Source organism: Mustelus asterias, chromosome 6 (assembly GCF_964213995.1).
Source record: "Mustelus asterias chromosome 6, sMusAst1.hap1.1, whole genome shotgun sequence".
In the NCBI taxonomy this organism is placed as follows: domain Eukaryota; kingdom Metazoa; phylum Chordata; class Chondrichthyes; order Carcharhiniformes; family Triakidae; genus Mustelus; species Mustelus asterias.
Genome location: NC_135806.1, coordinates 117,440,279 through 117,467,494, shown reverse-complemented (window position 1 = coordinate 117,467,494; position 27,216 = coordinate 117,440,279). Strand labels below are relative to the sequence as shown.

The 27,216-nt window shown below is 41.6% G+C and overlaps 1 protein-coding gene across 3 annotated transcripts in view; it reads left to right on the top strand.

The window, feature by feature from the left end:
- erbin (erbb2 interacting protein) overlaps positions 1-27,216 on the top strand; it is a 247,254-nt gene that overhangs the window by 196,400 nt on the left and 23,638 nt on the right. For all 3 annotated transcript variants that reach the window (XM_078215035.1, XM_078215036.1, XM_078215034.1), the window contains exons 14-20: positions 2,433-2,532; positions 5,304-5,425; positions 11,400-11,573; positions 14,622-14,810; positions 17,817-17,931; positions 22,224-22,398; positions 23,629-25,246. In XM_078215035.1, coding sequence (XP_078071161.1) covers positions 2,433-2,532; positions 5,304-5,425; positions 11,400-11,573; positions 14,622-14,810; positions 17,817-17,931; positions 22,224-22,398; positions 23,629-25,246 — 2,493 coding nt within the window. The remainder of the gene's footprint in view (positions 1-2,432; positions 2,533-5,303; positions 5,426-11,399; positions 11,574-14,621; positions 14,811-17,816; positions 17,932-22,223; positions 22,399-23,628; positions 25,247-27,216) is intronic.

Sequence of the window (27,216 nt, the reverse complement as noted above, 5' to 3'; positions counted from 1 at the left end):
AATCTTGCAGGAGGCCCTGTGGAAGTTCATATAAGCTGCATCCAAAGATATTCCCTTGTCCACCACTTCAATATTGGGGTATTTTCTCAAAAATATAATTCAGTCATGTTCATTAGACGTGCTTCTTGCTTATGCCAGCTTATTGCATTGTATGGTCCTTTTTAAGATGCTGAGCATGGACACATCTCAAAGGGACTGCTGCTTGTATATAGCCTGTTTGTGTCTTCCACAGCACATTGCTTATAGCTGGGAGCTCACGCAGCTTAGTGGAAACATGGTGGGTCCTGGGGAGTTCATGTTTAATGGCATTGTTTTTTCAATCATTTTATTGTTCATGTTATCTTTGAGTTCCCGTCCTTGATTCATTATTATTTTCCCAGGAATGTCAGGTATATTTACCTCACTCCACTGTGGCGATTGACACACAGGCCAGAACTTTCCAGCCATTCACACCAGTGGGATCTTCTGGTCCTGCTGATGGCGCACCATTGCCGTGGGTTTCACGATGGCGAGTGGTGTGTTCAACGGGAAACCCCGTTGGCAATGGCAAAACCAAAAGATCCCTCTGCTGTCCAATGGTGGGCCACCTCCTCCCACCACCGCGGAACACGTGGCAGGTTGTGTGGTAAATCCTGCACACAGTGTTATTAAACTATTCTTTATTTCTGTTAGCAATTGCTCATTGCTCATTCCTATTTTTTTAAAAGGTCCCCTTGATAACCCTTTACCTTTGAATATAAATTTAAAAACCTTTTGACTTCATTTTGATACTTCACTCAAGTTTCTTTTCGTTCTCACTTCCTGACAGACTTACAAACTTCTTTGCCTTCCTTTGACTTTTGCACCACTGAAAATCCCCTGCATATACACTATTCTTTGCACTTTGATATGCCCTTTCCTTTAACTTTATTATCTTTATTATCTTTTGTCGGTCGTGGGTATTTCATTTGGTAGTTGGAATTCTTGCTCTTAATTGTAAATGCTGGTTCTGTATTTAAGTTGTATTCTTTCTTGAAAACTTCTCATTATTTTGCCTGTAGCTTATCTAGTAAGAATTTTGACTATTTTGCTGTTGTCAGTCTCTTTGTCATCTGGTTACCATTTGTTGTACCAAAATCTAGAATCTTAGTAATTGTGTTAGATTTTTCCCTTTCGGATTCAGCACTCAATTTGATCATATGATGATTATGGTTTGACAAATGTTCCCCTGCTATTAGATTATGATCTACAACTGGCTCATTACTCATTACTGAATCTTGTGTGACGTACCCTCTTGCAAGTTCTATGTTTCTTGTTGCTCTACCTCGTATTTGCTCAAATTGCCCTTCTGACTTGTGCTATTTTGCTGTTTGCAACCTATATGAAAATTAAAGTCTCTGATTAAAACAACTCTGCGTTTGCAGCAAGTCACTTTAATCCCTGCATTATTACATTCTACTACTTCATTGTCACTTATCTTCTAATATCTCCCATTACAGGTCAAAGTCCTCTCTCATTCCTCAATTCTAACCAGTATATTGTTTTTCTTTATCTCTGTCCTCGCTAACTAATATTGTAGCAGTGTACCTAATTAATAATGTTGCACCTCCTCTTCCAGTTTCCTACCCTCTCCAAAGATCTTATAGCCTGGAATGCAGTTGTCAACTCTTATTCATGTCCAGCTTTCAGACATTTCTTGACAACGGCCACTATGTCATGCACTCTAAGGCTGTATTTGAGCCTCTGATTCACTCAATTTATTTCTCGTACTTTGTGCCTTAATATTTAAATTGCCTCGATGCGGTTTTACGCTGTTTTGTTTTAACACATCCCACAATCCAAAGATGTGCAGGTCAGATGGATTGACCATGCTAAATTGCCCCTTAGCGTCCCAAGATGTGTAGGTTAAGTGAATTAGCCATGATAAACGTGTGAGGTTACAGGGGTAGGATAGGGAAGAGGGCCTGGGTAAGATACTCTGTCAGAAAGCCGGTGCAGATTTGATGGGCTGAATGACCTCTTCAGCACTGTAGGGATTCTGTGATTCTATTTCTTATTTGTTACTCCTGCTGTAACTACTTCAGTATTCCCTTCATTTGGAATATCTATATCACCATCTGTGAATGGAAATATGTTTAAATCATTAATTAAATGTAACTTACATGAGAGTTTGAGAGAAAGGAGAAATTGACCAGGGTTCCTTTTTCAGATTGCGATGCAGAAAGTACTTCTGAAAGTGAGCACTTGGCTGCCAGGTAAGAAGGTATGAGAGCTCAACTATAATGGCCCCCTGAAAGCAAGTAGCCAGCTCTCTTAGCTCTCAGTGGCAAGTGTGCAAAATATCCAGGGAGGGACTGTTGCCCATGCAATGTTGAATTGTATAATTGTCTTCAAGAGAGGGAGAATGGGGAGGAAATGGACAAAATAACTAACATTTAGCATTACTTTTGCAGTCCAAACCGCTTATTCCTCTTCAGAAAGAAAAGGATCCAGATACACAGAAGCAAGTGCTCACAAACTATATGTTCCCTCAGCAACCGAGGACAGAAGATGGTAAGTTTCAGTAAAAATTTTGGTCATTGTTACAAACGCTGTGTCAATGTCTCAGATTCAAGTCCTGTTTCAGACTGCTGCTTCGAAAACAAATTTTAAACTTGTTTCTCGCCCTTACAGCACTATCCAGTAAATTTCTGGGTGGACAATATACACTTGATCCTTTTACATGGTCCATGTCTGACTCAATCCATCTCTACCAAATTATCATAATTTTTCCTCATGCCAGATATTATTCTAGTACATCTCTTCTACACTCTCTTTAAGGCCTTGACATCCTTCCTAATGTGCAATACACAGAATTGAAAGCAATATTCCAGTTGAGGCCCAAGGTTAAATTTGTTTTCATTTTGCCCTGAACATCCCCTTGATTCAGTTTCAACTATCACCATGATGAACTTAAGTAAATCAATGCAGAATGGAACCTAGAACTGAGTGATTCTTAAAGTTCACCTACCTAACTGAGTGACTGAGCCATTGGGGGGGCCTACACAAACCAATGAATTTATTCCCCAAATTGCCATATCAAATAGATTTTGGTTTATTGTTATCTCATGAACGTTAGGATCCAGAATGCAGAGAGTGACGAGTACAGACAAGATGGATTGAAAAGCCTCCTGTGCCATACATTTCTATGATTCATTTTGCCTGGGGGGATGGAGAGAGATGGTATACATTTAATGGCACAGTTCTAAAGAATGCAGGAACAGAGAAAATGACAGCACAGGAACAGGCCCTTCGGCCCTCCAAACCTGCACCGACCGTGCTGCCCGACTGAACTAAAACCTCCTACCGTTCCAGGGACCAAATCCCTCTATTCCCATCCTATTCATGTATTTGTCCCGACACCCCTTAAAAGTCATTATCGTATCTGCTTCCACTACCTCACCCGGCAGCGAGTTCCAGGCATCCACCAATTAATTACAGAATAAAAATTTGTTTATTCTGTTCCAATTATTCTTGAAAGAGAACTACACACCAGTGTGACACTTCCATTGTCCACATCAGCCATCTTTGTGTCTTGTGACTTAACTTACAATTTGTATTGAATTGGACCCTGGAGACATATTGGTCTATTGAGTTACACAGTAAGCTTTTTTTCCTCAGACTTGACTGTTGCTATACCTGGCATGATGCTTAAAAAAAATTAAGTGCGTGGAATGGGAAAGATTTCTTAGATCTTCACTAACGTTCCTTGCTCTGACTGCAAAGAAAACTTTAAATAATTAAATGACCCTTTGTTTTGCGCACCTATTAACTCCGCTCAAACTCATTTTCATATGAAGCTTGTAGTCAGTAAAGAAACTCTGATGCCAGAACTGAAAGGTAATGTATTAATCCACTGCAGTTGTTAAAATATTATGTGGGGTTACTTGTCATATTGCGGAGAGAGCTTTTTCATACCTCCCGCCAAGCACCAGGACTGTTTGACTAATGCTTTTCACTTCTGAAAAGCATGTTAAAGTCCCAAAGGTACTTGATGCAGAAATAAGTACCTCCATGAAAACCATCTCTCCAGTCTTCTATAGAAAAAATGTTGCATTGTCACAACAGCTCCTGCAGCACAATTTGGGTGACAGCCAATTAGTGCTAATTTGATTGTACTTAAATCAGCTGCTCTTTTTGACAGGGACTCGGGTTTGGTATAAAATTCATTTTGCCGATTTGAAGTGCCAACTGAGAAACAAAAATGAGCAGCAACAATTGAGCTCTGCTTCCTATTTAAAAGTATTATAACGATTTAGCTCAATGCTATTTACAATCTATATTAATGACTTGGATGAAGGGATAGAGATTAATGTACTAAAATTTGCTAATAAACCAGATAGAAAGGTAAGCTATAGAGAGGACGCAGAGGCTGCAGAGAGATGTAGACAGGTTAAGGAGGCAACAAGATGGCGGGTGGAGTATAATGTGGAGAGTGCGAAGTTATTCACTTTGGTCATTGGAATAGAAAAGCAGATTGTTTTTTAAAAGCAGTGAAACTTGTTGATGTTTGTACAGACTTGGATATGCTTGTACGAGGAAGACAGTTAGCATGCAGGTGCAGCAAGCAATTAGGAAGGCAAGTAGCATTTTGGCCTTTATGAGAAGGGAATTGGAGTACAAGAATAAAGAAGTCCTGCTGAAATTGTACAGGGTTGTGGTGAGGCCACATTTCGAATACTGTGTGCAGTTTTGGTCTCCACATTTAATAAACGCAAGCTTGCCTTGCACTGGAGACAGTACAACAAAGGCTCATTAGATTGGTCCCTTGAATGAGGGAATTGACCTATGATGAGAGGGTAAGTGAATTGGGCTCGTGTTCTCTGGAATGTAGAAGAATGAGCGTGATTTCATTTAAATCTGCAGAATTCCGAAGGTGCTTGATCAGGTTAGCGCTGAGAGATTGTTCCTGCTGGCTGGGTGGTCTAAAATATGGGAGCACAGTCTCAGGAAAAGGGGCCGATCATGTAGGACTGAGATGGGGAGAAACCATTTCATTCAAACCTTGTGAAACTTTGGGATTCTCTACTCCATAGGGTAGAATTTTGGTGTATCAAGGTATATGGGGAGCAGGAGCGAAATTCGAGTTGAAGCCCAAGAACATCCATGATTGTATTGAATGGCGGAACAGGCTCGACTGGCATATGGTCCTCTCCTGTTTCTTGTGTTTCTTGCTTTGTTGAAGGTGCACCCTTTGTTTAAACTAATAATTAGGTGTTCCAACAAAAGTATATAGTCTGCTCCAAAGAGTTCTAATAGGAAACTGTATTCTGTTGCTTCATTAGTGTTGTTTATCTCGGACAATGAAAGTTTCAACCCTTCACTATGGGAGGAACAAAGGAAGCAGCGTGCTCAAGTGGCTTTTGAATGTGATGAGGACAAAGATGAAAGAGAGGCACCACCACGGGTGAGTTAAATAAATCGTCAAATTGATGGCATTTTAAAGTCATTAGATGTAACTTTGGGTGTTCAAATGTTACCTTTTTCACTTTGACCAGAAGATTCAGGACTTGAGTCCAAGGTCAAGGTGAGTGTAGTACCTATACTTGTGTGCAATGCTGAGGGAGCACTGCATTGTCATAGCTGAAACACTAAAATTACACTGGCACTTAAATTTTTTGGGTGGCATAGTGGCACAGTGGTTAGCACTGCTGTCTCACAGCGCCAGGTACCTGGGTTCAATTCTCCGGCTTGGGTCACTGTCTGTGTGGAGTTTGCACGATCTTCCTGTGTCTGTGTGGGTTTCCTCCGGGTGCTCTGGTTTCCTCCCACAGTCCAAAGACATGCGGGTTCAGTTGATTGGCTATGCTCAATTGCCCCTTAGTGTCAGGGCGATTAGCCGGGTAAATAAGTGGGATTACGGGGATAGGGTCTGGGTGGGATTGTTGTCGGTGCAGATTCGATGGGCTGAATGGCCTTTTTCTGTACTGTTGGGATTCTATAATAAAATAAGGTAATCTCTGCCTGTTCTATGTTCAAACGGATATCAAATTGAGAATGTTAAGTAGTTCATGTCACTGTTTAAAGTCCAGGGAATTTCTCCTAAGCAACCAAAACTATGTGAAAACAGAATGGTCATTTGTTCATAGAATCCCCACAGTGCAGAAGTAGGCCATTCGGCCCATTGAACTTGCACCAACAACAATCCCACCCAGGTCCTATCCCCTTAACCCCACATTTATCCTGCTAGTCCCCCGACACTAAGAAACAATTTGGCATGGCCAATTAACCTGACCCACACATCTTTGGAGTGTGGGAAGAACCACACTGTGCTGCCCCCACTGAAACCACTTTTATATCCCATAGAATCAGTGCAGTGCAGAAGGAAGCCATTTGGATTTGGAATATGTTTGTTCATATACCTACTTTTATATGCCACAGAATCCCTACAGTGCAGAAGGAGGCCAATTGCCCCATCAAATCTGCACCAACAAGGTGCAATTTAGCATGGCCAATCCATGCACAACTGCACATCTTTAGACTGTGGGATGAAACTAGAGCACCCGGAGGGATCCCATGCAGGCATGGAGAGAATTTGCAAGCCCCACACAATCACCCAAGGCTGGAATTGAACCTGGGTCCTTGGCACTGAGAGGCAGCAGTGCTAACCATTGTGCCACCATGTCAATTCCATGTTCCCATGGGATTTGGGTGGTGGAGAATTGCATTTAGTTGTAAAAGCCACTGGATGGCAAACTATTCATATAAAGTACTTTGCAATGCCACGTCCCAGGTGCTCTGCAAATATGTTGCTGCACTGAATTGCGGATAGTGACTGCGAAGTCAATAATGTGCAAGTTAGCACTCACTTGAATTAATTACCAGTCACAAACCCTCAGACATGCATACTAATGCATCAAAGTTAAATAATTACTTTGCTCCCATTTAAAATTGCCATCTCATTGTGTGAAGTATTTTAAAAAGGGAGGTTTTCCATTAATGTCATTTAAATAATAAGGAAAAAATATGTTAAGCAATAGTATGCTGTCATATACTGGAGCCCTTGGGGGCATGACACAATGGAGTGGAAGATGTGGCGAAATGCCTCCTGTAGTGAGAAAGGGCTGTTGTTTTCAGGCCGCCATTTGTAGTTGGCAGGGTGGTGGTGGGTAGGTGGAGGAGGAGGAGTGGGGAACCAGGATATAATAGCATACCTTAAATCACTCGCATTACAATTAACATTTATTAACTCCTTATATGCAAAGCATTTGTGATTGCTATGCAGGTAACAAGATTTTATTTTTTTTAACTAAGAATTGAAGTGCGGAAAAGTAATATTATTGTTGTAAAATTTATTTTTTTAAATGATAAATAATAGGGAAGTCGTCAAAGCTTTCAGTCCAAGTAATACTGGAGGCACAGCCTTTAATTTGTATGATTTTTGTGGAGCTTGCATGATAACCTAGAGCCTAATTTTATGTTAGCTGGTAAATGCTCAGTTGTGGCGAAGCATGGTTTCAAATGAAATAGTAGAAATATTGAATGTAGAAATATGAAGTTAATTTTTATTGCAATTAAAACTTTATTGGAATATGTTTGTTCAAGAGATTGACAAGTAAGTAATAACTTTTAATTGGTGGGTGAACAGTTCCCTATTTTGCACAATATGCATTTTCTACTCAGTGACTCATCAATTGCCTGACGTGTGATATGGAGCTGTGTCGCCTGCAAGAACTATAGCATCACCGTGTGGACACCTTTATTGTTGTAACAACTCCATGACGGGAATACTGTCAAAGCTTTGTACTTTACATCCCCCCACTGTTATGCTTTAGAAATAACTATTTTGAAAAAACAGCCTGATGTCTGGGACGTGATTTGTGTGGAAACCATTAATTTGGAAAGAGATCCTTTATTTCCCCTATAGGTAACATTTGATTGTCAGTGTACTGGTAAATGTTCACACTATTTGCACATTTGCATTTTTTTCTAGTCCTTTGTGGGAAAAGCCAGATTATTTAAAACTGTGTTTACCACAGAATATTTTGTAAAGCAAGGGTCGCTGCTAATTTTATCTGAACGTAGCCCCTAGTTATTAATTCTCCAGCTGCCAAGCCTGATCTTTATTTTAAATTGCTTTTCATCCGTATCTCTGGTTACATGAAGTCTTGGTTACACTTTAATACCTACTTCCTTCTCAAGCGAGTTGTTCCGTTGAGAATTTCGGAATGCAAGCAAACAAAAACTGTGCAGTTCTTAGACTGCACTTTCAATATTTGCTCTTTTAACATCTGTACATGGTTACCAAGACATTAAGGAGAATAGTTGAGATCTAGCATGTTGCATCCATGGGATTGCAAATAATCGAATTACGAGGAAAAGCGGGCTTCAGTAACTTTGAAGAGAGGCAGCAGATAGGCGATCTTGTAGAAGAATGCAAGTTAATTAAGGGCTTCAATTATGTTAGTCTGGATAAAGGCTGACCGTAATAATAGCATGAAGTAAAATTTGTAAAAGGGGAGTTTAGAGAAGGAAACCTCCAGATGTCCTACACTGCCTTACAACCAATTGTGCATTTCTAAAAAGTAGTAACTTGCAGATAATTGTGGCAGCCAAGTTCCCACGAACAGTAATCAGATACATTACCGGATCTGTTCTAGATATTCATAGAATGATACAGAGCAGAAGGAGAATACTTAGCCCACTGCCCAATTAATCCCAGCTCCCTTCCTTTTGCCCATTGCCCTGGGAGCACAGAATCATATAGCACAGAAAGACATATTGTGCTTGCTGTTTGGTAGAGCTACCCATTTAAACCCACTTCCTGTTGTTTCTTCATGGCCCTGTGTTTTTGTTCCAGTAAATTATTTATCCAACTTGCTACAATTGAATCTGCTTCCACCATACTTCCAGGTAGTGCATTTCAGATTACAGCAACTTGCTGGCCATGTATAAAAGAAATCCTCATGTTGTACCTGGTTCTTTTGCTGATCATAAATCCGTGTCCTCTCTCTGGTTATGACGCATGTGTCATTAGAAACAATCCCTCCTTTATTTACTCTAATAAAAACCATTCACAGTATTAAACGCATCTGTCTAATCTCCCTACCGTCCCTGCTGTAAGCAGAACCGCCTGAGCCTCTCCAATCTCTCCACATTACTGAAGTCACTCATCCAGGTGCCATTCTAGCAAATCCCTTCTGTACCTTGTCAGCCTTCATCAAGTTTACATTCTGTACCCTCTCCTTTCCTTGTCCCCTATGTACTCTATGAACAGTATGCTTTGTCTGTAAAGCACGCAAGAAACAATACTTTCCACTGTGTACCAATACATGTGACAAATCCAATCAAATCAAAAAAAGTTTGGTTCCCAGAATTGAACTCATTACTGTAGCTGAGGCCTGATCGTTATTTTATAAAAGTTTAGCATAACATCCTTGTATTTGTGCACTATTCCTCTATTATCTAAACCAAAGATCCAACATGTTTTTTCAATTGTCTTATCGACTTGACAGGCCATGTTCAAAAATTTGAATTTATGCAGCCTCTGATCTCCCAGTTCCAGCATCCCGTTCAAAATTGTCCTTTGCTGCCCTTTTTGTTAACTACGTTTCTTGGTCTTGAATCATCTGCATACTTTGAAATTCGGATCTGTACTCCAGTCCAGGTTATTTTATGCATATCAGAAAGAGCAATGGTGATAATAATCCTCGGGGGACACCACTGCACACTTTGCTTCCAATCTGAAAATAAAATGGTGCACTCCACTACACTCTGCCTCTTGGCCAATTTTGCTGTCACTGTGTATTTAATGCCATGAGACTTAATTTTGCAGAGGGTGTGGTAATTTGTTAAACACCTCTTAAAGTCCATGTAGACAATATCAACTGCGCTACCCTCATCAACCCTTTTATTTATTTCATCAAATAACTTCAAGTTAAACAAGATTTGTCCTTAGCAAATTTGTGACGATTGGCATTTTGAAAATGAAAATTAATTTTGTCCTGGTCGTTGTGTCTCAGAGTTTCTCTTTCACCGACGATGGGCTGACTGGTCTGAGGTGGTTGGGTTTATCTCTGTCCCCTTTTATTAAATGGATGGTGGAACATCTCCAATGCGCCGGTCCTCTGGAACCACCCTATATTAGAGATGGACTGAGAGATTGTGGCCAGAGCTTGTGTAATTCTCATTCCTGCTTCCTTCAGTAAGTTATGAAGCATCCCATCTGGATTGGCGACTTTTCTTATTTGAGAACTGCTAACTTTTAAAGTGCATTTTTTCAGCGTTGGTTGAATCTTCAGTGTGTTCCAGATCCCAGCAACCAGCTAGGCATACATGTAAAATAAATCCTCGTGTTGTACCTGGCTCTTCTACTAATCACCTTTAAAATCTGTGTCCTTTCTCCTGTTATGACACTTCTACCACTGGAAACAGTCCCTCCTGGGACTTTTAGAAAATGACCGTGTAACAAACTTCTCAGCAAAATTAAATTCTATTGATTAAAGAGACAGTAGCAACCAAAATTAGCCAAGTGGCTGGAAAGAGCACTTTACCCACACTCCCCCCTGCTGCATCCGTGTAACACCGCGCATTTACCATGACCAATCCAATCCACCTAGCCTACACACCGTTGGACATTGGTGGCAATTTAGCATGGCCAATCCACCGAACTTGTACATCTTTCAGAATGTGGGAGGAAACCGGAGCATCTGGAGGAAACAGACACAGGGGGAACGTGCAAATTTCACACAGTTGCCCAAGGTCAGAGTTGAATCCGAGTCCCTAGTGCTGTGAGGCAGCAGTGCTAACCCCTGCTGCCCTAATATTGTCAATGGACTAATAATCCAGAGACCCAAGGTAATACTCTGGGGACCTGCGTTGAAATCCCACTATGACAGATGACAAAACTTATCAGAAATACTTGTGATGAATTGATCTTTGGCTATATGAAAGATGTACTGTATCCCCATTGCGCAAACTTTTTATGACATTGAAAAGTAGTTGGAAATAATTGTTCCATGTAAAAAATTTAAAGGTTTTCTTTTAAATAGTTTATTAAATAAACTAGCTGATGGTGTCCACAGTAGCTAAAGAATTACATTCGAGTATTTACTTGGGCTGTTTTTTATTTTAATTGTTATAGGAGCTTGAATAGTCCAGGAGTCCTAAGTATTGGTATGCATCAGGCTTATGACAAGTTAACTTTTGTACTATTGGTTGTGTTTTTATATAGAGTGTAAGAGAAGCTAAGATGAGAACAATTAAGACCCTGGTTTAACCAATTAATAGTCCAGTTGTTAAGTACAGAACAGAAGCTGTCGGCCAATAAAGTATCTACACATTTGTTTGAAGTGTACTGAACGCAGGAAAAATTGTTGACCAATTTGCAAAACCATTAAGGTTTCAGTGGAATCTTTATTACCTTTTTTGTTCACATACAGGAAGGTAACTTGAAACGGTATCCAACGCCATATCCTGATGAACTCAAAAACATGGTTAAAACTGCACAAAGTGTGGTGCATAGATTAAAGGACGATGGAACATCAGATGATTCCGGAACTGAAATGAAGCAGAACGACGACCGATCAGCCACAACAAAAAATTCTGGTGTAGAGGTGAGAAATGCTAAATCACAGCACTAGAAATTGCAATGTAAATATAACTTTGTAGCTCAGTCAGCAGTTTACTAATGAATTACCATGGATGGTGGTGTGTAAGACTACCTCAATCTTCAGCCCTAAAAATTGGCTTGTAAGTCGGTTCACACCCACTTTCCTGCCATGTATTTGTTGTATTCATGGTCAGCCTTGATTTTTCACCCCTCAAATGGATGTTTTACTGACAGTATCTTCGAACTGGGTGCCAGGGATCAAGCGGGCTATGCTGCTAAAATTTGCAGGAGTTTAAGACATGCCCACACAAGGCACAGCTGATAGGATGCAGAAAGTGTCAAATTGAAAATGTGTTTGTACATGTATAGGAGAAATTATTTTAAAGGGACTAATGCATTTCCTTCCATTTGGATTTTTTTTTGTTGCTTATCACCTATCTCAAAATACATATATAAACACACGGGAGGGGGCGGGGGGGGCACATGCATTAGGATGGGAAGTGGTGGCCTAGTGATATTGCCAATGGACTAGTAATCCAGGGATCAAGTGTAATGCTCGGGGACCCGGGTTCAAATCCCATTATAGTAGATGGTGGAATATGAATTCAACAAGTATCTGGAATTAAAAAGTCTAAAGGTGACCATTAAACCATTGTGGATTGTTGTAAAAACCCATCTAGATCACTCATGTCCTTTAAAGAAGGAAATCTGCCACCCTTACAAGGTCCGGACTATATACGGCTCCGGACCCAGCAATGTGGTTGACTCTTTAAATGAACTGGTTGACTCTTTAAATGAACTGGTCTAACAAGCCATAAGTGCTGGCCCAGCCAGTGATATCCACCACCCTGAATGAATAAAAAAATGTGGAACCACACTACCAGAAGGGCGTGGAAGCTTTGGGGAGAATGCAAAGAAGGTTCACCAGAATGTTGCCTTGTCTCGAGGGTGTTGGCTTTGAGGAGAGGTTGAATAACCTAGGATTATTTTCACTGGAAAGACGGAGGTTATGGGGAGAACTGATGTCTACAAAATTATGAGAGGCATAGACAGGGTGGATAGTAAGAGGCTTTTTTTTTTCAAGGGTGGAAGTATCAATTACAAGGGGGCACAGGTTCAGAGTGATGGGGGGAAAGTTTAAGGAAGATGTGCGGGGGAAGTTTTTTAATGCAGAGTGATGTGGGTGCCTGGAACGCACTGCCAGAGGAGGTGGTGGAAGCAGGCACATTAGCAACATTTAAGAGGCATTTGGATGGGTACATGAATAGGGGGATATGGACCAAGTAAAGGCAGAAGTTTTTTTTTTAAGTTCAGTTAGGGCATCATGATCTGCACAGGCTTGGAGGGCCAAAGGGTCTGTTCCTGTGCTATACTTTTCTTTGTTCTTTATTCTAACTTGCTAAATTTGGTTGGATTGTTTCATTGATGATACGTTTTCCTGAAGTCAATAGAAGTTTTTTTTTCTTTATTACACTTGTGTGAATGATAAATAGAACATTACAGTACAGTACAGGCCCTTCGGCCCTCTGTTGCGCCGACCAGTGGAACCAATCTAAAGCCCCTCTAATCTACACTATTCCAATATCATCCATATGTTTATCCAATGACCATTTGAATGCTCTTAATGTTGACGAGTCCACTACTGCTGCAGGCAGGGCATTCCATGCCCTTACTACTCTCTGAGTAAAGAACCTACTTCTAACATCTGTCCTATATCTCTCACCCCTCAGTTTAAAGCTATGTCCCCTCGTGCTAGCCATCACCATCCGAGGAAAAAGGCTCTCACTATCCACCCTATCTAATCCTCTGATCATCTTGGATGCCTCTATTAAGTCACCTCTTAACCTCCTTCTCTCTAACGAAAACAGCCTCAAGCCCCTCAGCCTTTCCTCATATGATTTTCCCACCATACCAGGCAACATCCTGGTAAATCTCCTCTGCACCCTTTCCAACACTTCCACGTCTTTCCTATAATACAGCGACCAGAACTGTACGCAATACTCCAAATGCGGCCACACCAGAGTTTTGTACAGTTGCAGCATGACCTCCTGGCTCCGAAACTCAATCCCTCTACCAATAAAAGCTAACACACCGTACGCCTTCTTAACAACCCTATCAACCTGGGTGCCAACTTTCAGGGATCTATGCACATGGACACCCAGATCCCTCTGTTCATCCACACTACCAAGTATCTTACCATTAGCCCAGTACTCTGTATTCCTGTTACTCCTTCCAAAGTGAATCACCTCACACTTTTCCGCATTAAACCCCATTTGCCACCTCTCAGCCCAGCTCTGCAGCTTATCTATGTCCCTCTATAACTTGCCACTTCCCTCCGCACTGTCTACAACTCCACCGACTTTAGTGTCATCCGCAAATTTACTAATCCATCCTTCCACACCCTCATCCAAGTCATTAATAAAAATGACAAACAGCAGTGGCCCCAAAACAGATCCTTGCGGTACACCACTAGTAACTGAACTCCAGGATGAATATTTCCCATCAACCACCACCCTCTGTTTTCTTCCAGTTAGCCAATTCCTGATCCAAACCACTAAATCACCCTCAATCCCATGTGTCCGTATTTTCTGCAAAAGCTTACCATGGGGAACCTTATCAAATGCTTTGCTGAAATCCATATACACCACATCAACTGCTTTACCCTCATCCACCTCTTTGGTCACCTTCTCAAAGAACTCAATAAGGTTTGTGAGGCACGACCTACCCTTCACAAAACCGTGCTGACTATCCCTAATCAATTTATTCCTTTCTAGGTGATTATAAATCCTATATATGTATACTTTAGGAATTTACATAGTGCTTCAATAGAAACTTTAAGTTGCACTGACAAGTTATATCCTGCCTGTACCAAAATGCTGCTGTTGATTTGTTAATAGTATTCTTCTTTTTCTTTGGATGTAATTTTTGTGAAAGACATATTTGAATAAAAGTGCTCTGTTTTGCATTGCAATGTTCTAAATTGCAAGAAATATAAAACTGACTTAACCACTAAAGACCCGCACCTAGTAACGAGGAAAATATCAATGCTTAGGTAACGGAGTGTGCTGTAGAATACATCAAATCAACAGAAAATGTTGAATTGAATATGGTGGAAAATTGCACAAAGCGCAACATGGAGCAAGACCTGCGGGTCAATGTGGAAAACACCCAGACAAATGCAGTTGTGGATGATGATGCTGAGGATATAAGCACAGCTGCCAACGATGAAGATGTGCTTGAGGTATATTGGCAAATGTTGATCTCATTGTTCACAATGTTGTCACTAAATTATTTTCTGAAAATTAAGGACAAAATGATTTTAGAACTATGCTAATGTCAGTTAATTGTCAAGCTGCTCTGATTTTCACTTCCTTTTAGTAAATACTGGAACTTGTTCCTTTGCTATTTATTGTTACAACTGAGCCATTTATAAGCCGTCTTTTTGGGACAGAGGCACATTATGTTCTGTGCACCCCAACCATTCTTGCACCCTGATTCTAAATATGTGAGCAAAGGTGAACCCCCAATTAATGCCCAAGTGCAATTAACCCCCAGTTGATATTGGCGGCACGGTGGCATAATGGTTACCACAGCTGCCTTACAGTGCCAGAGACCCGGGTTCACTCCTGGCCTCGGTCACTGTGTTTTTGGATTTTGCACGTTCTCCCCGTGTCTGCGTGGGTTTCGTCCGGGTGCTCCGGTTTCCTCCCACGTCCAAAGATGTGCGGCTTAGGTTGATTGGCCATGCTAAATTGACCCTAGTGTCGGGATTAGCAGGCTGAATATGTGGGGTTATGGGGATTGGCCTGGGTGGGATTGTGGTTGGTGCAGACTCGATGGGCCGAATGGCCTCCTTCTGCACAATAGAGATTTTATGATATCCAATTAATATTTGTACAATCCTCTACATTCTCTCTCTTTATATTTCTGATTCTACTTTGCTCGCTTTGACTGTCTGATTTTGTTGCTTTTGCGCATTTCCAGCATTTTGCTGTGGATTTTAAACTTTAAATAGAACTGATATGTGCTGTTGCTGATACTTTAGTAATGTCTGTAATTGTGATGAATTCACATTTCAATTAATATACAAATTGCAATGTACAGATGGCCGGGAGCAGTGTTCTGGTGCATTATTTCACCACAAACCCTATTGATTTTTAGTTCTAGATTATGTTTATAATTAAGAAAGCAAGATGCACCATCATCCACATACCACATGTATCAATGTTTAGTTAAATTGATATGCAAGCACAAAGATAATGACAAATTCACCAGAGTCATATTTATTTGAAAGAACTTTATTTCTATGCTTAAACAATCTCAAAGTAAAAGAAAGAACCTTAGTTTATACAGCAGCTTTATTTCCTTTAGATGTTTCACAGGTAATGAATAACTGCACTTCAAAATTCAATGTTATAAATTGTGTATAGCAAGGCCCCACAAATTATTTTTTTATTTATTCGTGGGACATGCGCATCACTGGCTGGCCAGAATTTATTGCCCACCCCTAGTTGAGAGTCAACCACATCGCTGTGGTTCTGGAGTCACACATTGGCCAGACCAGGTATGTACTGCAGATTTCCTTCCCTAAAGGACAATAGTGAACAAGATGGGTTTTTCCGACAATCGACAATGGTTTCATGGTCATCAGTAGATTCTTAATTCAGATTTTTTTTTATTGAATTCAAATTCCACCATCTGCCGTGGCAGAATTTGAACCTGGGCCCCCAGAGCATTAGCTGAGTCTCTGGATTAATAGTCCAGCAATAATACCACTAGGCCATCAACTCCCTTATATAATAAACTGCCAGCTTCTATGTTTGGTAGAGTTGTTTATGGAATAAATGTTGGCCAGGAAACAAGAAAAGCTTCTCTCTGTTCCTCAACTAATATCATATGACACATTTTGCTCACATGAGTAAACGGACAGGACCGTAGTTAAGCATACTATCTGAAAGATTAATTAGTTAAATTAAGAAACATTGGGAACAAAGATGCTGTATGACTCTACAGTTTTAGCTGAACTAGACTTTTGTAATTTTGTTAATCTGAGGCTGAAAGTTCGAATTTAATTGTTGCGATCTGATTTGAAATTTGACTGTCTACGGGATTCTGGAGAACTTAATAGTTGATATCAATGCACAATTTAGACAATGCCTTTGAGAGTTAAAGTGTAGTTAAGTGTTGAGGGTTTAGCATATTAAAGACTGTATCTTGTATCAAGGGGGATTTTGCATTAGCTAGGCAACAACTGTTCTTTCAGAACAAGGAGAGCTGCAGAGATTTTTTTTTAAATTCATTGGGCATGGGCATCGCTGGCTGGCCAGCATTTATTGCCATCCCAAGTTGCCCAAGGGCAGTTGAGAGTCAACCACATTGCTGTGGATCTGGAGTCACATGTAGGCTTGGGTAAGGACAGCAGATTTTCTTCCCTGAAGGACATTAATGAATGAGATGAGTTTTTTCGACAATGGTTTCCATCTTCATCAGTAGATTCTTAATTCCAGATATTTTTTTGAATTCAAATTCCACGATCTGCCATGGTGGGATTCAAAACCAGGTCCCCAGAATATTAGCTGAGTTTCTGTAGTATTAGTTGAGCAATTAATACTACTTGACCATCGCCTCCCCTTCATGGGACATGGGCAGGGGGGCCAGCTTTTGTTGCCCATCCCTATTTGCCCTTGATTAGATGGTGGTGAGCTGCCTTCTTGAAACACTGCAGCCCACATGCTGTGGGTTAACCCACAATGCCAACTGGATCCCACAATCCAAAGAACTGGGCTCCTATATATAGATATAGTGTGTGTAGGGGAATATCATTTGAACAGCAGCTAATCTGATAAATCGGCTGATCCCAAGATGTACAGTTGCTCTAAGTCATGTAGCTTCCTTTGAATTTGTAAGAAGTGTGATGAAGTGGGTTCAGTAGATTGATGTACCTCTTGGTGCAGAGCTCCCAACATACCAGGTGATCTGAAATTGCTACTGATCTTAACCAGTATGGAGTAATAGCTCCAGGGGATGCTAAGAAAATGGGAGAGGGGAGAAAAAGTGCGCACATTTAATATATGCCATCGTTTAGTTTATTCCCAATGGAACATGTTTTTAAGTTTGCCTCTTGTTTTTTTTAAAGTCAATCTTTATAATGTGAAATGCATCCTGAGGTTCTGTGTGTGTGCTTTAGAAATTACCTTTTGACCTGTATGTCATTCAACAAGCTTTCTGTCTTATTCTGGATTGGTAGGATACTGAAAACACTTCATCAGACGAGGAGATGAAGATGGCAGAATTGAGGCCACCTTTGATTGCGATACCAATCACTCAACCAAAAGTTGTTGCACTGAGTAAAGAGAAAAGAGGTTGGTTAAGATTGGCTGAACTAACATCCAAATTAAATATTGATAAATCTGTCAGAATCTGTTGGTTGTGGGTAAGTCATTGAAGAGCCTTTGCCAATATTTTAGAAAATGTGATTGCTCACAATGATCTGGAGCTGCATAGGTGCATTAAAAATGTATTTCATACACTTCAATCAAGGACAGCCATAGGAAGTTAGTTTCCTTAAGTATGATTTGCTGTTAAGATCAATTGGCTTCACTTTTGGTTTGTCTCTAGTGTTCTCTGTGTGCGCTTCAAGCAATTTGGATGACTGCTTTGAATTCTGATTTTCATATGCATTCTGATCCAGCTGATAAGTTGGAGAACGTGGTGAGAACATAATATGTGGTGTAAAGGAATCAAATCCGATGCCCTTAAAAAGAATGAATTTGCATTCGTATAGTGCCTCCCGTGTCCTTGGGATTCTGCAAAGAGCCAATTGATTACCTTTGTTCACAGCCACATTTGTCTGCAGCCAAGTTCCAGTTGATGGTCTTGATTGGCACCCACATAACTATATCCATAGAGCCTTGTCTTAAAGGCTGAAAGATTACACCTCCTAAATGCCAGCCTAGGTAATCTGGTGAAGCCTTAGAGCAGGGCTTGAACTAATGACCATCTGACTCAAGTGGGAGTGCTTACCACAGAGCCAGTTCAATTTGATTGCTCTTGAACCTGTAACTGTTTTACTTATGGTCAATTCCATTTTTCTCAGAATAGTCTGTCCAGAGTTTGGTATATACTTCTAATACAGCAGAATAGTCTTGAGTTAAGTTATACCCACATGTTAGTTGTTGCCAATGGCTCCTTGCGTTATAGGATATTGATGATCACCTTTGGTAACTTTCCAGAAAGCACTTATTATAAACAGTGGCCATTTCTTTGAGAGGGCAAAAGTGGAAATATTAAAGGAGCTCTCTGGCTGTTGTAAATAAAAACAGAAAATGCTGAAAATAGTCCAATCTGGCAGCATCTGTGGAGAGTGGAAGAGAGTTCGCATTTTCAGGTCAATGGTCTTTCATCAGAACTGTTTTTCATTCAGAGCTTTGCTTCACTGCCTTGTTCAAATAGAGAAGTTGGGCCTTACTGCACTTGGGTGAATGAGCTAATTGGTAAAACTATATTAAGAGTTCATGAGCTAAACCGTGTGAGCAGGCTGAATCAACATAGCACAATTTAACCAGGGAAACCCACTGATTTTATTACTGTGCACTGATTTTCCATGCATACAATTAGCTCCGTATTTCTTTATTTGTTATTTAGTTATGTGATGTGGGTGTTGTTGAATGCGCCAGCATTTATCACCCCTAGCTAATTGCCCTTGAGAAAATGTTGGTGAATCACTGCCTTGATTAAAACTGGGTGGGTGGTTTTCTGGATCGTTTTGGAAATAGGTTGCTGCGGCCTGAAGTCATGTGTAGGCCAGACTGCTTTATTTTCTGCCCTCACAAATAATAGTGAACCAGTTGAGTTTGTAAAACAACCCTATAGGAACAAAGAACTAGGAGCACAAGTCAGCCATTGGGTCCTTCAAACCTGCCCCACCATTCAATAAGATCATGGTTGACTTGACTGTGGACTTGACTCCACTTTTCTTCCTGCCCCCAATAACCCTTGACATTCTTCTCATCTAAAATCTATCGAACACAACTGTGAATAAATTTAATGACCCAACCTCCATTGATTTTTTTTCCTTATAACTGAAAATCTCTACCACTGTACTAACATCGCTATTACAACCGTAGAATTGTTATCCAGCAAGCCCTGGACAATATTCAGGCTTGGACTGATAAGTAGCAAGTAACATTTGCACCACACAAGTGTCAGGTAATGATCATCTCCAAGAACCAGGATGCTGCCTGGTTTAACCAGGATGCTGCCTGGTTTGAAGGGTAGGTCTTATGAGGAAAGGTTGAGGGAGCTAGGGCTGTTCTCTCTGGAGCGGAGGAGGCTGAGGGGAGACTTAATAGAGGTTTATAAAATGATGAAGGGGATAGATAGAGTGAACGTTCAAAGACTATTTCCTCGGGTGGATGGAGCTATTACAAGGGGGCATAACTATAGGGTTCGTGGTGGGAGATATAGGAAGGATATCAGAGGTAGGTTCTTTACGCAGAGAGTGGTTGGGGTGTGGAATGGACTGCCTGCAGTGATAGTGGAGTCAGACACTTTAGGAACATTTAAGCGGTTATTGGATAGGCACATGGAGCACACCAGGATGATGGGGAGTGGGATAGCTTGATCTTGGTTTCAGATAAAGCTCGGCACAACATCGTGGGCCGAAGGGCCTGTCCTGTGCTGTTCTATGTTCTAAGAAGGAATCCAACCATCTCCCCATTCCATTCAATGACATTCCCATCACTCATCCTCCACTATCATCACCCTGGGGGTTACCATTGACCAGAAACTGAACTGGACTAGCCATATAAATAGTGTGGCTAAAAGAGAATGTCAGAGGCTGGGAATTCTGCAGAGAGTAACTTGTTTCCTGACTCCTCAAAGCCCGTCCACCTTCTACAAGGGACAAGTCAGGAGTGTGCTGGAATACACTCCACTTGCCTGGATGAATGCAGCTGTAACACACAAGACTTGGATTTCTGTCTGAAAAGAATGAATGTGCAAGGTTATGTAAATATAGTAGAGGAATGGGGCTAGGTAGAATGCTCTCTGAGTTGGGGTGCAGACTCAGTGGACCAAATGGCCTCCTGCACTGTAAAGATTCTATGATTCTGTGAGCATCCAGGACAAAGCAGCCCACTTGATTGGTACCCCATCCACCACAATAAACATTCACTCCCTCCACCTCTGACACACAGTGGCAGCAGTGTGTGCCATGTACAAGATGCACTGCAGAAGCTCAACAAGACTCCTTCGGTAACACCTTTCAATGCCGTGATCTCTACCACCAAGCAGGACAAGGACAGCTGATTAATGGGAACATCACCACTTGCAAGTTCTCCTTCAAGTCACACGCCATTCTGATTTTGAAATGTATCGCCATTCCTTCACTGTTGCTGGGTCAAAATCCTAGAGCTCCCTCCCCATAAGCACTGTGGGTCTCCCTACACAGCATGGACCACCACAGTTCAAGAAGGCAGCACGCCACTCCTACCTCAAGGGCAATTGGGGATGGCAATAAATGCTGGCCTAGCCAGCGATACCCACACCCATCAAATAAAATAATACGGCAAGGAAAACTACAAAAAAAGTAATCAATCACTTGACTGTTTCCCTGTGACATCACACTTTGATTTCCTCAGAATGTTGTTGTTCTGCTCTGTAGTTACAGGCTGATATAGTTATTTTAAACCACTCAGCCACTGTATCTCTTCACACTCTTTTAAACTGGTCAGCTATTCCCCCTCTTTACACACTTCCACAAGAAATAGGAGCAGAAGTCGAGTCCGCTATTCATTCCAATCATCTTGGGCTACATCTCGACCTTCCTGCTGCAGCCCATACCCCTTGATTCCCTGAGGGACCAAATATCTGTCTGTCCCCAGCCTCAAATTTTTTGATGGTGGAGCTTCCACAACCCCCTGCCTAAAGAATTCCAAATATTTGCAGTACAGTAAATTCACCTCACTGCAGTCCTCCATGATTGGCTTCTTAACCTAAGACTGCACCCCATGTTTTAGATTCCCCAACCAGCAGAAACAGTCTGTCAGCAAATGGCTATCAGTTTCACTTTTGTAATGATGGCAACGGCTGAAGATTTCACTGTCATTGCAACCGCAAGATTTGAGCCACGGCAAGATACTAAAACACAGCGAAACATTTTAGTTTTCGCCTTGGGTATAAGTAAACAATGCTACCCTGAAGTTTCATTTCATTAAGTAGCCAAGTTTGCCCACTGTTTTTCTAGAAAATTACAACCATGGAACTGTGAACATCAGCCTTTCTGATCAGTGAGTTTAGGCAGTGGGAACAGCTCTTGGCACAAAAATAAACCCAGCAGTTTATGCATAGTTTAAAGTACTTTACATATTTAGGATCATGCAAGTGATTTTGAATAGAATCTTACCTCTGCGTTCAGGTATTTGTTTGACCTTGTAGTTTGAGATCAGCATGACATCTTTATATAAGTAACCATCTTCCTAAAAGTGGTGCCTTGCATTGTTTTATGGTTCTGTTTTTTTTTGCACCTCACCCTGTTCGTCCACGCATGAGGCTTGGGCGAGGTGTTTCAGTGGATTAGGAGAACCATCATTGAGTGTGTTTGTGTGTAACTTATCCAATTGCATTTAAATACTTTCTCCTCTGTCAAAAAAAGATGATGCAGATTCCTTATTTGAGGAGATAATTCCAAACAGTAATCAGAACAACAGCAATTGTTCGTCGCCATCCAGGATATCAGACACCGTTTCCTTCAACACGGAAAGCAGCCAGGAGACTTTGCAGTCGACCCCTGATAAAGATGCGAAAACTGCTATCCCACTTTTTAAAAGGTAAAAGCCATTGTCCCGTTTACAGAAATTACCCTTTACCTATGGGCACAGTGAAAGGAAGACTGGATGGCATATTCATGGATGACCCACACTTTCTCAAATGGGTTTCCATTTTGTATGAATTATTGAGGAAATTGTGCACATTTCTTTTAAGAGGTCTTTACATTAAAATTGCCCCCTCCCTCCCACAGATGAGTAGGCTAACCAATCATTTAATGCCCATTTGTCATTTTTATGATTTATTTTAAATCTATTGGGCGGAATTCTCCCATGCTCCCGCAGGCAGTTTCAATGGGTGGGGGGTAGAACTCAGCGGGAGTCCAAAAGTCAGTTTTATACCAGCTCGAATTTTCTGCGGGATCTTCCGCCGGTGCTTGCCACCATGGTAGATCAGAAAAACCGCTGCAGGCTGACGTCTCTTTCCCCCCCCCCAGTCCAGAACACATCTGGAACAACGCAGTGTGCAGAAGTAAGGATTCACCTGGACGTTGCCAGGGACTGCCTCTTGGGTTCGAAACGGAGGTCGCCAGCCACCCTGCACCAGCAGTGGTGGGGGGAGGCATCTTTCAAGTGGACCACCTTGCTTCAATGTCATCGTGGAGGATTGCTGTAGGTCCGGAGCCTCGTGTATCACGGTCACCATTACCGAGATTGTCAGTGTGGAGTTTGCACATTCTCCCCATGTCTGTGTGGTTCTCCTCCGGGTGCTCCGGTTTCCTCCGACAGTCCAAAGATGTGCAGGTTAGGTGGATCGGTCATGTTAAATTGCCCCTTAATGTCAGGGAGATTAGCAGGGTAAATATGTGGGGTGATGGGATAGTGCCTGGGTGGGATTGTTGTTGGTGCAAACTCTATGGTGCAGTCTCATAGAAACCCTACAGTACAGAATGGCCTCCTTCTGCACTGTAGGGTTTTTATGAGACTAGCTTCATATTCAAGGCTCACTTCTTGATTTTAAATTTTATCAGCTGCCATGATTGAATTTGAACCCACGTCCCCAGGACATTATCCTGGATCCCTGGGTCACTAGTCCAGTACCATTACCTTTACACTCTCATCTCCATTTTACAATGGCAGGATGTTATATAGTTTGTCCATTTTTTTTTTATTGTCGATTGTCATTGTGGAATGTGACATCCCATGTATGAAAAAGCTTCTGGGTACAGAAACTGGTTGTTTTCATTTTTGCTGCTGTTATTGTTTTCAAGTTGGTGTTAACGTTATTTGCAGGAGCAATCGAGGTGGCCTTCGTGAAACATCTCCACTGCTACAAAATGGAACAAGATCGAGCACACCAATTCAAGGCAATGTGAAAACCCATGAGATTGATTCAATCATTGATTCTCCTACAGGGAACAAAGAAGCCATTAAATTGTCTGAATTTGAATTCAATGTTGAGGAGAAGCTAGCGCTCCTGGAAAGAGAGATTGATCTGAATAGTAATACACAGCAGTACCAGAAATTACTCCGGATTGGTGTGAATAAAAATGAATTTGCGGCGGAGGACGCGGTTCAGAGATTAGATGCGGTAACTAAATATAAAAGTAGCGTTGATGGAGGGGTGAATGTCTTTGAACAATCATCAGATAATATGTTGGAAGGTAGTGCAACAGAAATAACTGAGTATTTAAAGAATGGGAATGAAGTACCGAATGATTTGCCTCAAAATCAAATAAATGGACGGCCAGAGGATGTTAAACAATATCAATTCCACACTGAAGCAGGACAACAGAATTCGTCTGGTCCATTTTCAAGTGTTGATGCTGCTATCTCTCGGAGCAATGAAGAGCTCTCTCCACATCGAGAGTGTTCTCAAGGACCGGTTGTCAAATCTCACAGTATAACACACATTGAAACAGGGGGGTTAAAACTTTATGATATCAATGACAATGGACCACATGAGCAAGGTTTAATGGTAAGAGCGCCACCTATAGCTGGACCAGGACAAAATATTATCCGCAGCAAGTCTGCCAGTCTTCTGAGCGACCAGTCATTACAGCCGTTTGCTGGAAATTCTGCGTCGTCGTCGTCAGATCTTGTGTCATGCAAAAAGGCAGTGTACACGTTTGATCAAAACTTCAACCCTCAAGGCATCAGTTTAAAGAGAGGAGCTATAGCTGTCGCACAGATGCCTTCAGTACCTCAGTACAATGTCCAATACAGCAGCAGTGGGATAACCAAAGAGAATGTGTGGCCACAGAGGCAGGCGTTTCAAACAGAGCAAGGTAATATAGGATCCCATCACCTTCAGAGGTCGGAGACGCTTGACAATGCCAATTATGTTAAGCATACTGCAAACATGAACTTCTCCAATCGTAATAATTCCCAATCCAACATATCTTACAACATGCCGCCAAGGATTGGGCCTCGACCAGTGGAAATGTGGGGAGGCCCTCCAGGTGAGAGAATGGTTCAGGCCAGTCAGAGGTCCACCTTACAGAGACAGAGCAGTGTTTCGTCCACTTCCTCTGTTACCCTTCCTGAAGCCCATCACTGTCGGCGAGTCCCAGCATCTGAGGCCGATTATATGACTTACAGGGATTTACATACACTTGGAAGAGGGCCCCAGGTAGTTCAAGGCTCGCAAAGACCTCTATCTGCAAGGACTTATAGTGTTGATTGTCCAACTGCATCTAGGCCACATAGTGCACGCCCACATATAACTGAAGTTCCAGAGAGAACAATGTCTATCAGTGATTTTAATTACTCACGGACTAGTCCAACTAAAAGACCCAATGTGAGGGTGAAATCTGAGCATTCACTTCTGGATGCGCAGGGGACCAATAAGGTGCCATCTGATTGGAGGGAGCAGGTGTTACGTCACATTGAAGCCAAAAAGTTAGAAAAGGTAGGTACTCTTTAATTGCGATAGTCCAACCTTCATGTTAGATGACAAGAATCAGTGATAAGACTATTATTAGTGTCAAAATGTCAAAAGTTAATGCTATTGAAACATTTACAGGTGTAATTTCAATCTCTGTGTACTTGATAAACTAATTATTATTGTATATTGTTCACCTTTCTGTCTTTTCTAATAACTGGATGTTAACTGGGACAAACTTTTGCTCGTGCAGTGTATATAGATTTGGTGCAGTTTTAGTACGAGTGCATTTTTAATAGTTGAATGTTTGAAAAGTTCTGAGACATTTTAAAATTGCAGCATTCACTTTAAAATGGACAAGCTACTTGCTTGAAGTTTTTTTTTCTGTAGTTATCTTTTAATCTTTTCAATCAATTGTGCGAGCAAGTATGAGATGAGTATCAATGTTGCTGTACAGCTGTAAGTATCACTTGTTCCACTCAAACCACCATGGTGGTGCTGTGCCAGAGATACAAAATTGCTGGAAAATCTCAGCAGGTCTGACAGCATCTGTGGAGAGAGAACAGAGCTAATGTTTCGAGTTTGGATGACTCTTCGTCAGAGCTCGGTCAGAGCTGGTGGTATGCCTCTTTTAACCAAATCACACCTTGACTGTCCCAGCCTCCTCCAACATCATCTACTTTTGAGCATCTCACCTTGTTCCACCTAGCTCGCCTGGCATTTAAAATCCTCATTTTGTATCACCGACTCGAGTACCATGCCAATTTTCTTAGTAAGACAGCTTCACTTCTTCCATCCCCAGACTCTGCACTGATTCAACTTCTTATCCTCAGTGATTTCCACCTCCACCGCAACTCATCATAATCTGTCTGATCTGAGTTCATTGTCCCCCCCTCCCCGACACAAGTTCATGGCTACCCCATTGACCTTGCCATCTCACCTAGCCTCACTACTTCCATAATGTTAGCCACAGATAAAGCTAACTATGATCATGTACTGCTATTGCTCTCCACCCACATGTTTTACCCTCCAAGCTCTTTATCCTTCTGTGGCCATCCCTGGAGGGGAAAAAACTCTCCCAGTTCAGTTTCAAGTTTATTTATTAGTGTCACAAGTAGGCTTACATTAACACTGCAATGAAATTACTGTGAAAATCCCCTAGTCGCCACACTCTGATGCCTGTTTGGGTACACTGAGGGAGAATTTAGCACGACCAATGCACCTAACCAGCACTTCTTTCAGACTGTGGGAAGAAACCGGAGCACCCGGAGGAAACCCACGCAGACCTGGAGAGAATGTGCAGACTCAACACAGTGACCCAAACTGGGAATCGAACCCAGGTCCCTGACGCTGTGGGGCAGCAGTGTTAACCATGCCGCCAAAATACTAACTGTCAAGTCTTTGCAACTATTGATTTGCTTAACCATGTACTCGCCTCTACCTTTTGATGCCCTCGTGCCCATTAAAATAATTGCACACTCACCCTGGCCATTCCCCTGGTACTGCCCTCATCTTCATTCCCTTATGTCCACGGGACACAGACTTGAACATGTATGACAGAAAGCTCATCCAGCTATTTGTCACCTGACCACTTTTGGAGCACTTTAGAAACACACATGCTGTCAATGATGGCAATCAGAAGTAGAATCAGCACATGTTGGACTGGAAGCATCAGTGGATAGACAAAAGTTAATTTTTTCAGGTCAGTGACCTTTCATCAGAATGCTATTGAGCCCTGTTCTCTTCTGCCAAAACCGCTCACTATTTCAGGAAAATCCTGGAATGGCTTCTCCTCTGTACTGCCAACCAGTCTTAAACTCAGCTCTCCTACCTCCTCTGCCCTGGTACTGAAAGAGCTTTTATTGAAGTCACAAGTGACATCCTACATGACTGTGACCAGAGTAAGCTATTCCTCATCATCATTCATGACTTGCCTGCAATCTTAGACATGGTTGTCCATACAGTCTTTCCCTGTGCTTCTCTGTTCATCTTGGATT